Source organism: Drosophila elegans, unplaced genomic scaffold (assembly GCF_018152505.1).
Source record: "Drosophila elegans isolate 14027-0461.03 unplaced genomic scaffold, ASM1815250v1 contig_208, whole genome shotgun sequence".
Taxonomy (NCBI): domain Eukaryota; kingdom Metazoa; phylum Arthropoda; class Insecta; order Diptera; family Drosophilidae; genus Drosophila; species Drosophila elegans.
This window is the reverse complement of record NW_024545578.1, coordinates 3,080,716-3,092,607: the sequence shown is the minus strand read 5'-3', so window position 1 is coordinate 3,092,607 and position 11,892 is coordinate 3,080,716. Positions and strand designations below refer to the sequence as shown.

General features: G+C 43.4%; 4 protein-coding genes across 4 annotated transcripts; 2 read left to right on the top strand and 2 right to left on the bottom strand.

Annotated features, from left to right (window-relative positions):
• Positions 1-1,232: 1,232 nt before the first annotated feature.
• LOC108146274 (E3 ubiquitin-protein ligase MARCHF6) lies at positions 1,233-6,002 on the bottom strand. Its single transcript, XM_017272214.2, is given in 4 exon segments — positions 1,233-1,694; positions 2,462-3,710; positions 3,712-3,911; positions 4,100-6,002. Coding segments are annotated over 3 exon segments (3,039 nt in total). The 5' UTR covers positions 5,699-6,002; the 3' UTR covers positions 1,233-1,694; positions 2,462-2,470.
• A 1,323-nt stretch (positions 6,003-7,325) lies between these two features.
• On the top strand, positions 7,326-8,025 carry LOC108145659 (thioredoxin, mitochondrial). Its single transcript, XM_017271211.2, has 2 exons — positions 7,326-7,607; positions 7,672-8,025. The coding sequence occupies exons 1-2, from the start codon at positions 7,426-7,428 to the stop codon at positions 7,916-7,918; spliced, it is 429 nt and encodes a 142-aa protein (XP_017126700.1). The 5' UTR covers positions 7,326-7,425; the 3' UTR covers positions 7,919-8,025.
• On the bottom strand, positions 7,971-8,650 carry LOC108145658 (39S ribosomal protein L23, mitochondrial). Its single transcript, XM_017271210.2, has 2 exons — positions 8,266-8,650; positions 7,971-8,209 (listed from the first exon to the last, which is right to left on the bottom strand). Exons 1-2 carry the CDS (start codon positions 8,557-8,559, stop codon positions 8,051-8,053), a joined length of 453 nt encoding a protein of 150 aa, XP_017126699.1. The 5' UTR covers positions 8,560-8,650; the 3' UTR covers positions 7,971-8,050.
• A 346-nt stretch (positions 8,651-8,996) lies between these two features.
• LOC108146504 (nucleolar MIF4G domain-containing protein 1 homolog) lies at positions 8,997-11,746 on the top strand. Its single transcript, XM_017272541.2, has 2 exons — positions 8,997-9,939; positions 9,995-11,746. The coding sequence occupies exons 1-2, from the start codon at positions 9,078-9,080 to the stop codon at positions 11,677-11,679; spliced, it is 2,547 nt and encodes an 848-aa protein (XP_017128030.1). The 5' UTR covers positions 8,997-9,077; the 3' UTR covers positions 11,680-11,746.
• The last annotated feature ends 146 nt before the right edge of the window (positions 11,747-11,892 follow it).

The window sequence follows — 11,892 nt, the reverse complement described above, 5'->3', positions numbered from 1 at the left end:
GGATGGGCACTATTGCGATGGGTCACTCCAACACGCTCCAAAGTTTTGTCAACTTTATAAATGCCGAATACCCCGCATTTGTAGATTTATTCCCATTCGGTTTTGCCCTCTACTTAAGCACGCGCTGGCAAGTAAAATGTTTCAGCAACTTTCAACTTTGACATAATGCAAATTATTTGATTTCATTTCATTATTTGTTTATCTCAGCGACTCTCGACCCTCTGCAACTTTTTGGTAAGTGTTTAATTTGGTAAACTCATGGAGGGGAATAAAGATGATAGGGGGATGAGGATGAGGACCGAGGACCTGCCATACATTTTAATAGCCAAGGCACATAAGCCACTTTGCGATGAAACAGTCGTGGCCATGTCAAACCACAAAACAATTTAAGTTACAAACATTGAAAACTTTTCTATTTGCCGCAGCAACAAATTCGCAACAGCCGAAAAGTTTTGCAGGCGGAATAAACAACTTTTGAGCTATTTCATTTTTTTTTTGTGATAAGGAATTTTTGGGGCAACATCCTGGATCCACATCCACTTCACTAACAACTGACTGACTGGTCATTCCTCATACGCCCCGTGGGCGAGACTCGTGTCTGTCAATTGCTGCTGGCACACAGGGCGTATGATTGACATCGCCCCTCACAACAAACTCACAACTCGCAATAAATTCAATGATTAGCTCACTTGAGCGCACCGCTCATCCATTGACTCCACTTATATTATGGTGCTTCATTTAATATGTTTGGACGTTGATTAATTGTCTGTTTATGTTTCTTGTGCTTTTCGACTTGGCACAACAGATGTCTGAATCCGTTGCATGCGCTTCAATAATTATTTTGCAGTTACATATTTATCACGGATTCTGTATGGAATTTATATGGTTTCGAAAGCATAGCTCGGCTTGTTTATGTAGTTTTTTAAAAGTATTTTTCCATTTAAAAATAAACATTTGATTATGAAGCTTAAGAATTCGCGTCTTAAAGTCGAGAAACGAACGACATAAATAAAACTTAAATTAATTTCTGCTTTAAAAGAACAAAAATACTTCCAGTAAAGTTCCCCAATTAAAGAGCTTTAAATTTCCTCTTGAAGATTAAATTTAAATTTATTAATTAATTTTAAATCAGTTATATTTATAATGTATACATATATAATTTTTACAGTTCGTAAAGCTACCTCGAAAATGTTTTTTTTGTTTTATTTCCACTATCCGTAAATTTTCACCACTTTACCAAGTTGGATTTGGTTTATTTCTGGGTTTTCTGAAGTTTTAGCTCGGTTGACAATTCTCAAATATATAATTTTTGCATATGGCTCTAATACAAGGTTTAAACGCTACCCAAAGATTATTTATGTAAAATCAGGGGGCGTGGCGGGGCTTTATGTCTGGCTGTCTTAAAATATCATACAACTTAAGTTCTATAAGTGGTAAGGGGGTTTAAAGGATTTAACAACAATTGTGGCTAACACATTAATCATATAACGAAAGTTAACTAAAGTGGGTGAAAAGGCCGAAGCTAGAACATAATAGGTATATTTCACTCGAAAATTTTCAAATCCTCTGGTTTGGCAGGGCAACAGAGACTAAAACAGAGATACATCAGCAGCAGGAGCAGCTTTACGATGAAAAAGCAGAGATAACAGCTTCTCGTTGCGTCCGCCTCCTCCTTGTCGGGTTGAAATAAAAATCTTTAAATAGAAATTGGAGATTTTTTAACATATGAGCTAAAATTATTGAATATGATTCTTATAACTCTTGAATTAAAAAAACTAAGTTTGAAGTAAGATAACTTATAACTTATATAACATATATTTTATTTTATTTGTACGATGGAAAAATCTTTAAAAATTTGCCAAAATGTCCTTTCTAACAATTTTCATAATTTGTTTCAAAGTAAGCCAAAATTAAAATTCACTACCATCGAAGTAAGGAATTGCAATCACTTGAAAAAAAAGGTTTAACAAATTTTGAAGAACAAAATAAGACAGAATTACTTTAAAATATGATCAAAGTTAAAAATTGCGAACTTTAAATTGAAAAACAATTTTAATGAAATTTTGAAGGTTAAAATAAGATAATTAAGAAATTGCTAGTACTTTTAAATAAAAATGTCCTTAATATAAGGGAACAAAATTTTTTTGAGTTAGCGTTCATTTACTCTTAAAAACCCAATCATGTTTTAATAAGTTCTTTTTTATTTTTGCCTATTGCCTATTAAAACTACTTTCCACACAATTTTCACATTTTAAAGAAGATTTTTAAGAACATAATATAATAATCTGATCGAATTAAGAAGTGGCTAAGCTTTCTAAAATCATCAACTATTAGACTTGCTTTAAAGAAATTGATGACTAATAACCTTAAAGCCCGTATAAAACAATTCACTAATATCATAAAAACCTACATGAAACAACTGATTTTATAATCTTTAAAACTAATAATCCCACATTCGCACCTGATCTCGTTACAGAAGTTCGGCCAACTCCTGTTCCTGGGCCAGCTGCTCCCGTTCCCGCTCCCGATCCCGCTCCTGGTGCTCCTTCAGCTCCCGCGCAGCGCGCTGCTGCTCCTCCTCCTCCTGCTGCTGCTGCTGTTGCTGCTGCTGCTGCTTCTTGCGGTGCTCGTAGTTCACGAGCCGCTGACCCACCAGATACTTATCCACCTTGATGGACAGATAGAGCTTCTTCAGCTGCTCGATCTGGAACAGAACGAAGTAGATGCTGCCCACCACAATGAAGCTGACCGGATAGACGAGCCGAGCGACGACATGCCGCACAAAGGCGTCGGCCAGGAAAATGGGGAACACCATGTGTGCGAGGACATAGGGACCGGCCAGAGCCAGGCCAAAAGTGGTGACCACCGGCACGGCCAAGTCGCGCATCACAAACTTCAAGTCGAAGTCGCGCAATCCATCCATATAGGCGCGTTCCAGAGCCCTTTTCAAATGCCAATCCGGACCCATTAGAGTCAAGGCGATGGCTATCTTGCTGTACAGCACTCCCAGCGCCCAATCCTGCCACAGAAAGTGGATGGGTGTCTTGCGCAATGGCACGCGTAGCGGTATGACCACCACCAATTCGAGTAGTAAGCCAAAGAGTAGGGGAACCAGCACAAAGATTCCCAGGAGTGTTAGAACTGGCAGGGCATATTGCAAAGCCACTCGTGCCCAGTGCTTCAGTTTGCTCACAATAGCCGCTCGTCCTTGGGGCAGCAAGGTGACCACCACGGCCACTCCACGGCAGACAATCCAGCACAGGTAGCCACCAATCTCAGCGGTGTAGAGTTCATGGGAGCGCAGCAATCGCTCGTTTTTCCTGGCTCCTTCCGCATCGATTGGAGCTAGATTCTGCGCTACTACAACTCCTCCGCCTGCTGCTGCTGCGGCTGCTTCTGCTACTGCTGCTCCGGCTGCCTTCTCACCCGGCTGACCAGTCCAGAGCATCATCAGCCGGCGACCAATGTAGACGGGAACGGTGAGCGTCAGCATGGCAGCACACACAATGGATAAACACATAAGGGAAAGCAGGGCGCACAAACGGAAGGCAAACCAAGAGGGCTTCTCGTACGGCTGGAATCCCACGGGTGCATCCCGTTGCATCATGGCCTGATGGGCAGCGGCCAGGTTTCGCGGTGGAGGCGCTGGTTCCACCGGTGGTGGCGGTGGAGGCGGCGGCGGTGGTGGTGCAGCAGCAGCAGCAGCGGCTCCCCTCATTATCTTCCCCCTGATTGCCAGCATTCTCCACTCCTTCCTCGCCGGCGGCGGGATTCTCGGGCTCTGGCTCGGGAGCCGGCAACAGATAGCTTCGAATGCCCAGCAACCAGGCCACCGCAGTGCACCAGATGCGTAGTAATCCCTTTAGCCAAATGCGCGTTTGAGTTTGCTCAAAGAAGCCGGGTAAAACGATCTAAAAAGGGAAATGTGTCTCGTGTTTATTTAAGTATAATAAAATATAATATAATTTAAAATGCTTTAAGTATTTAGCTTTTAAACTGATCTTGCAAACGGTCAGTCTAGTCATGATGATCAATAACTTTACTGCATTACAAAGTTATGACCCTATAATAAATAAGAGTACCAATCCAAATAACTCACCTGCAAAAGCAGCAACTGCAGACTGAGGTCGTTGACCTCCGCATCGCCACTCAGAGCATAGGGCAAGAAATTGGGCCAGGCCACTTGTAAAATCCTGATGGGCAGCCAGAGCATCAAGAGCACGGCGAAGCCAAAGATCATGGCCGAGGCGACCAGGCGACGGATATGCCGCACAATTGGAACATGGATCATTTCCTGAATGGGACTAAAGTCCGGATCGTTGACATTGCGGAAGATCCAGAGCACACCGGGCCGCAGAACTTCCCTTAACAGCGAGATGAAAGCAGCAAAGTAATAAACGTAGACCATGCCAAACATCCAGTGGACGAAGAGTGAGGTGCCCGGAGCGGCTTTAAAGCTGGCCTTGCGATCCTTCAAACTGGCATCCAGTAAGGGCAATGAACAGATGTCCAGCCACCAGCCGCAAATCAGCGGGAGTACTCCAATCTCCACGACGGAAAGTAGCGATACCTTCACCACAATATAGCATAAACCAATGAACCAGCAAACCCGTCGCAATCGGAAAACTCTGGCGAAGAAGTGCAGCACCACCAGGGTCAGGCCAATGCAGCAGTAGCCAAACAGAGTGGTTATCAGGCCATGGAAGTGTAGCAATGGCTTCTCCGGCTGGAGAAGATCCATGGAGCTCAGGATAAAGTTGCCCACGCAGTAGGGGCAAAAGGCGAAGGTAAAGATGAACATGGTGTTCAGCGAGATGATCCAGAAGACGTGCTCGAGGAAAACCAGGGAGCCATCTAGGCCCAGCAGGCGTTCCCAGGTGAGCTCCTCGGCAGCACGATCCCATTCCATGGGATTCCAATTCTGCTCATCCGCATCGGCATCTACAGCGGGTGCTGGAACTGCTGCAGCTGGAGCCGCTTCCTGGGCAGCTGCATCCTCGTTGTCCGCCGGAGCAGGTGCCTCATTGTCCATGGGCACATCCTGCGGTGCATCATTGCCATTGTTGTTGTCATCCTGGGGCAGAGGAGGAGCTGCTACCTCTGCAACGGGAGCCTGGGCAGGATTAGCTGCTGCCGCCGCTGCCTGCAGTGGGGCATCATCGCGCTCCAGCCAATCGGGTCCACCGCCGTGTAGGATCTGCTCCCGCAGCCAGACCAATCCTATAAACGATAGCAACGTGCAGGTGACCACAAAGCAGCCGCGAAAGGCGTCCGCAGCCAGGTTTTCCATGGAGAAGATGTCGAAGGGCAGCGTGAGTATCATGTCGAAGGAGCTGGCCCGGAATAGATACCGATAGGTCCTATAAGCGGACAGGGGGACGACTCCAAACCACGCCATGCCCACCAGGGAGTAGTGGAGCCAGCAGCGGGCGCCCTCCAAAACGGCGGACATGAGTCCCACCAGGACATCCTTTAGCGGCAGGACACGCGGCATGTCCGGGGCATAGATGGGCTGGAAACTGAAGCGGTAGCCACACAGTTCGCAGTACTCCTTGTGCGAGTAGCGCATCCATTGCATCAGGCAATCCTGGTGGATGTACTTGATCGATCCCGTGCAAATGCATGGGTAAAACAGTGGCCTATCCGACTGTGCCTCACAGCGGCACACGCGGCATATGTCGCCCGAGAGGTCATCCATTTTTGATCCTTGGAATCCTTGCAGTCCTTCAATTTAACCCAGTTTGGCAGTCAAAAGTTCCATCAGCCATTTGCGCAATTTGCACTGGGCAACTTAACTAATTGGCTTGGGCTTTCCTGATATTCCAATCGATACTCTCCGCTTTTTAATCACGCCAACTAATTACTCGTTTTTTTTACAGACCCTCAGGGCGCCTCTAACACTTGAATTTTAACCGAGAACTTGTGATATTTATTACGACAAAACAAAAATATGCAGTTCACAAAAAAAAGTGGCAGCCACCTCGAATCAGTGTGTGCACACCTCGAAAAAGGTGAAAATTTGAAAAACAGAGTTGCCACATAGCTCGTCACAGGACATAACGGGAACTGTCACTGCTTACTTGATATTTATTTAGCATCTTTAAAAAATTGAAAATAAAAAAGTTCCAAGATTCATCGCAATTAATCGCATTGTAAGAAAAAACAGTCAGTCAGCTAAAATTAAAATAATAATTGGCTTTACTAGCGAATATTAAATAATAATGTTGATAAGCAATAACTTAAGCAAATTAATTTGGTTCGGTATTAAAAGGTAAATAAATAAATAAATGGTGATCTGTTCTCCTTATACCTTGGAGTCACGGAACCAGTTCTTTTGAAGAAATAAGTTGGTGAACTCTGGTCTAACGATCAGTCTATGTATCTACAGTATAGAGACAGGACATTTGCAATTTGTGTTCTCTCTTTTTCAAATCAGGTAAAAACCATATTTTTTTTATTTTAATTAACTTTTTTTGTACAAAACAAACTGTTTGAAATAAATGTGCGCTTTAATGATATTTTAATATAAATATGTTATATTTGCTTTTTAGTTTCTATCAGATTTAAAAACAATGGTAAACGGGATAAGTCACGCGTTCGAGGACTGTTTTCGTAGGGCACGAATTGCGTCCATTCAAGCTCAGTCCATCCACCTTCCGCATTTCATAGAAGCCATTCAATGCTCCTTTGACAACTGCATTCTGACTAAGTGCAACAGGATGAAACGCTACATTCGGCACTATAAGCAATGCCAACTCAAGAGAACTGGGAGATGCCAGGCATGCAGAATCTTAATAATCATCAAGTGCTCCCACGTCCTAAACTGTAAGGAGAAGCAGTGCTCCTTTCCTGATTGCTCCGAACTCAAGCAAAAGGTCAGGAAATATCTGGATTAGGAAAATGGAGTACTAAAGGAAATCAAATGAAAAAAAGGAGACTATTATGTAAGGGCACCAAAATATTATATGTTTTTCTTCCATTTGACAATAAAATACATATATATAACCAACATTTAGGAAACGTTTTGTTTTTACCCGGGCTCTTGTTACCAGACCGCATGTTGCACGCTAGACCTCTTATCCAGTTTTAGATAGTTAAGGAAATCAAGGACTTACCTTTATTAAAAAAAACATGACCAAGTAGTGTATTTAAGCTTAAATAAAATGTAATTGAAAGATTTAAGTTCCATTTTTAAGTAATACATTTATTTATTTTTATCTTATTTTTAAACTCGTGACTGCAATTAGCCGTGAGTTTAATAATAACAGTTCCCTTAAAAGTATTGCCACACCCGAGGTGGCATCACCTGCAATCACTTTGTCTGGCAACTCCCCACCGTCTTGTTGTTGTTGTGATTCTCTTGTCATTATTTTGCAATCAATTCTTAAAAAGATTTGGCATACCAAAAAACGAGGAAAATAAGCCATGCAGCGACAAATGATTAATATTTTGGGACATACAACGCGCCGCTTGGTCAGTGGTCAACAAATCCGCCAATTGTCAGTTTCCTCGCGGCGCCAGGAGATCTTCAAAGTACAAAGTGCCGAGGATTTCGACAAGAAAGTGAAGAACAGCCAGCAGCCCGTGATTGTGGACTTTTTTGCAACGTACTTTGGATTATATTTTACTTAAGTAATCAGCAATTAATTGTTATAATTGAAATCCCCACAGATGGTGCAATCCCTGCAAGCTGTTGACACCCAGAATCGAGAGTATTGTGGGCGAACAGGCGGGCTCCATAAAATTGGCCAAAGTGGATATAGATGAGCACAGCGAACTGGCTTTGGACTACGATGTGGCCGCCGTTCCCGTCCTGCTAATCATGCAAAATGGCAAGGAGGTGCAGCGCATGGTGGGCCTCCAGGATGAGGACAAAATTCGTGCCTGGATTGCCGCCGCCGTCAAGCAGGCAAAATAGGATCTGAATCACCCAAATATTAGAGGATAACTCCTTGTAAACAAAGCCCAGCTTTAAATTATTCGGACTTTCGAAATAAATGTTTATTTACCCGTTGAAACAACAAAGAAACTTAGGCTATAGACTTAAAAACTAAATGGAAAACCAGCCTGGAGTGCCGGGCCTTTTCTTATTCCTGTCCAGAAACCGGCGGAAACCTTCCTTGGAGTCATCAAGTGACTTCTCTTCTTTGGCCTGTTTTTCAGCCTTTTCCGAGAAGAAATCGGGGAAGACAAACGACTCTTCCCTGGGCTATAATATACGATATTAATATAATAAAATCTCATTAGGAATCCAGATTTCCATACCAATGTTACATAAGCCAGTTTCACATCATCTTTCTTGGTGATATAGCCATAGGTTTGATCCTTTTTGGTTTCGCCCAGGGCAATACGAGTTCGCACATCCACCACTGGCAGTTTGTAGATCTTCTCCAGGTAGCTACGCACATCGTATTTGGTCATTTCCATTGAAACCGAAAAGGTGACCACATTTGGGGGCTGCTCCTCCGTGGGACGAATCAATTTCATCCAGAAGTTGGGGAGGAAAACCCGGAGTTGCGGATTACCGCGCTGGTAGATGGGATACCACCTGGTGGACATGATGGATTAGGAACACCGGTTTTTATTCAAGATTTCCGAAATTAAATTAATTGTTGTGCCTTTTACAAAATGCACTAAAAAAGGCCAAAGGTTTCATGCGGGACATGGGTGGAGCAAAAAGGGGATCGTGTTTGTATAACCCCCCCAATTAAATTGGAACTCATAAAAGAGCAAGAAATAAATCAAAAAATATGATTGGATTTCAAGAAGATATGTATGTCGAAATCGCTGGAAACAGTTTATTTATTTTTGTATTAGGCAAGATAACAATTTATCTGAAATAGTATTATAATAAAAATTTAAGATTTAACAAGTACAATATATGATTTAATTAACAAAATTTAAGTGTGTATATTATTCAGGTGCTTTAATAACTAGACCCCTTTTAAAATAATTTCTACCTACGCTTATGGCAAAGCACGTGGCTTGTCCAACACTAGTCCAAAAACAGCTGTTGCTCCAATCACAACAATTTTTAAATGTGATTTGACTGAAATTGCTTGAGATTCTCAACCAACATGGTTAAAATAAAGAAAAAAGAGGCCAAAAAGAAGCCCTTGACCCGCAAGGAGCAGAGGAAGCAAAAGTCCGAGGTTAAAAAACAGAATAAACGACTTTATCATGCCGGCAAAGTAAATGGAGCTCAGCGCGTGGCTGCGGCGGCAGAGGCGTTGGCAGCGCAGTCGCTACAAGGCAAAAACAAGAAGAAGAAAAGCAAGAGCAAAAAACCAAAAATAAATCCAGATGAAATTCCCAAGGAACAACTTTTATCCGGCGAAATCGACAGCGATGATGATGAGTCCTTGGATTCGGATTTCACTGATCCCGAAGTGGATGCCCTGATGCCCAAAAGCATGGCAAAGGTGGAAGTTTTCGAACCTCTTGGTAAAAACGTCAAGAAAATCCCAGGCGGAGCCATCCAAAGACAGGATGAGGAAATGGTCAGGAGAAAGGAGTTACGCCAGCAGAAAGAAATCACAACCAAGTCCAAAAAGCAGCGTCTCAAGCAATTGCGAATCGAGAACGAGGAGGAAGATCGCGAGATCAACAAGCTGGAAAAGAAGCTTAAACTCAACAAATCCAAGGATAAAAACCGTCTGGTGAGGAAAATGTTCAACGATGGCTTGGATTACCTGCTAGACTTTGTGCTGGATGACGAGGAGGAGAAGCTGAAGTGGGAGGAAAAGCAGGAGAGGAAGAAACGGCTGAAGGAGCAGCAGGAAAAGGAGGAGGCGGGCATGTGGAGCGATGAGGAGGAGCAGGAAGATCAAAATGATGACTTCCCAGAGGATCCAAGTGCTTCAGAGGATGATGAGGACCCCAGTGGAGATGAAGAACAAAGCTATGAAGAGTCCGAAGACGAAGAAGAGAATACCAAAAGTGAGTATATCATAGGGTTTCTGAGTAATCACTTAACCTTCTTCTCAATTCCCAGTTAAAGAAGACATCTATGGACGAAAACGCGATGCCGAGGGCAACATTTTGCCTGATCCCGTGGAGAAGGAAGCCTCTGCTGCCGGCCAAAAGTACATACCACCACATCAGCGTGCTTTGATGGCCGCCAGTGCAGGAACCAGCGAAAAGCAGGCCGAGATACTGGCTCGACTGCTTAAACAATGCAAAGGTCTGCTCAATCGATTGTCCGAGGCCAATCTTCACAAGATTGCCGCTGGCATAGAGGCTTTATACATGAAGAACTCCCGCTACAACATGAATGAGACCCTGACGAAGTTACTCCAGGAAGCCTTGCTGGGAGCCACGCGGACCAATGAGCGAATGGTGCAGGAACACATGGTTCTATTGGCCTATCTGCATGCCCAAATAGGCAGCGAGATCGGTGCTCACTTTCTGCAGACATTTGTGGAGCTATTCGATGGTTATGTCAAGGATATTAATAACTTGGAAGTTGAAGACAAGCAGTTGAACAACCTAGTGCTAGTTCTCTGCTACATGTACCTCTTTAAGATTTTCGAGCTGAGTTTGCTAATGGAGCTTATTGGCAAATTGTCAGATCAGCTTTGCGAGAAGAGCGTGGAGTGTCTTTTGCTGATATTCCAATCCATTGGTTTTCGCCTGCGCAAGGATGATCCACTGGCTTTCAAGACCATGATGCAGAGAGTTCAATCGCAGATTGCCAGCGCACCACTGGAACTCAAGGAGAATCCTCGACTGCGTTTCATGGTGGACATCCTGAACGCTGTCAAAAACAATAATATGCAAAAGCTGCCTCAATATGATCCAGAGCTGGCGGAGAATCTACGAAAGCGTCTGAAGGCCATGCTGAAAAACGATCGCTATGTGGTAACCTTAAACATTACGCTAGAGGATCTCCTGCGGGCTGACAAAGTGGGCAAGTGGTGGATTGTGGGCTCTGCCTGGACGGGAAATCTCGACGAGATGGGTTCGGCCAAACAGAAACAGGATAAGAACTCAGCTAAATCTGCGAATGGTGGATTTGCTGATCAGCTACTGGAGCTGGCCAAAAAGCAGCAGATGAATACTGCCGAAAGGAGGAATATCTTCTGCATCATCATGAGTGCCGCTGATTATGTGGATGCCTTTGAGAAGATCCTCCATTTGGCTTTGAAAGATCAGCGGGCAGTGGCCTATGTGATCATACATTGTGCCCTCAACGAGAAGCGAGCAAATCCCTACTACGCCCATCTGGCCCTCAAGTTCTGCCAATTTAATAGGAAGTATCAACTGGCTTTCCAGTTCGCCAGTTGGGACAGGATTAACGACATTGAAAAGCTCTCGAAACCGCAGATTCGTAATCTCGCCAGCTTTCTTCAACAAGTAATCCTAGCAGCTGGCTTGCAGCTTTCTGTTTTAAAAGTGGTGGACTTCATGCAGCTGGACAAACTCAGCTTTTACTTTATGAAAGAAGTAATGGTCAGGTTGCTTTTATCGCCCGACGAGCGGGAAGTCTATCAGACATTCGAAAGAGTCGCCAAGAACTCAAAGCTTCAGCAATTTAAACAGAGTGTTAGACTTTTCCTGCAGCATTTCCTTTTGAAATCGGACCAACTGGACAAGCTGAAACTCAAGGAGGAGGAGCAGCAGCTGCTGCAACAGCGCGTGGATCATTTGGACAAGATGTTGGCCTATGTTGATATGTAAATATAAGTAGAGTTTTAAAGCAACCTTATTAATTTGTAAATAAAACTTTTACTCTAAGAGTAGGAAATATATTCTGAGTTTTTAGTAAGAGATTGAATAATGGGTGGTTTATACCTCGGAAAAATGTTTTTATTTCAACAGAAAGAAATAAATATCTAAAAAAGGAAATTTACTTTTATATATTTATTCGACTAAATGATCTAAACTTCACCA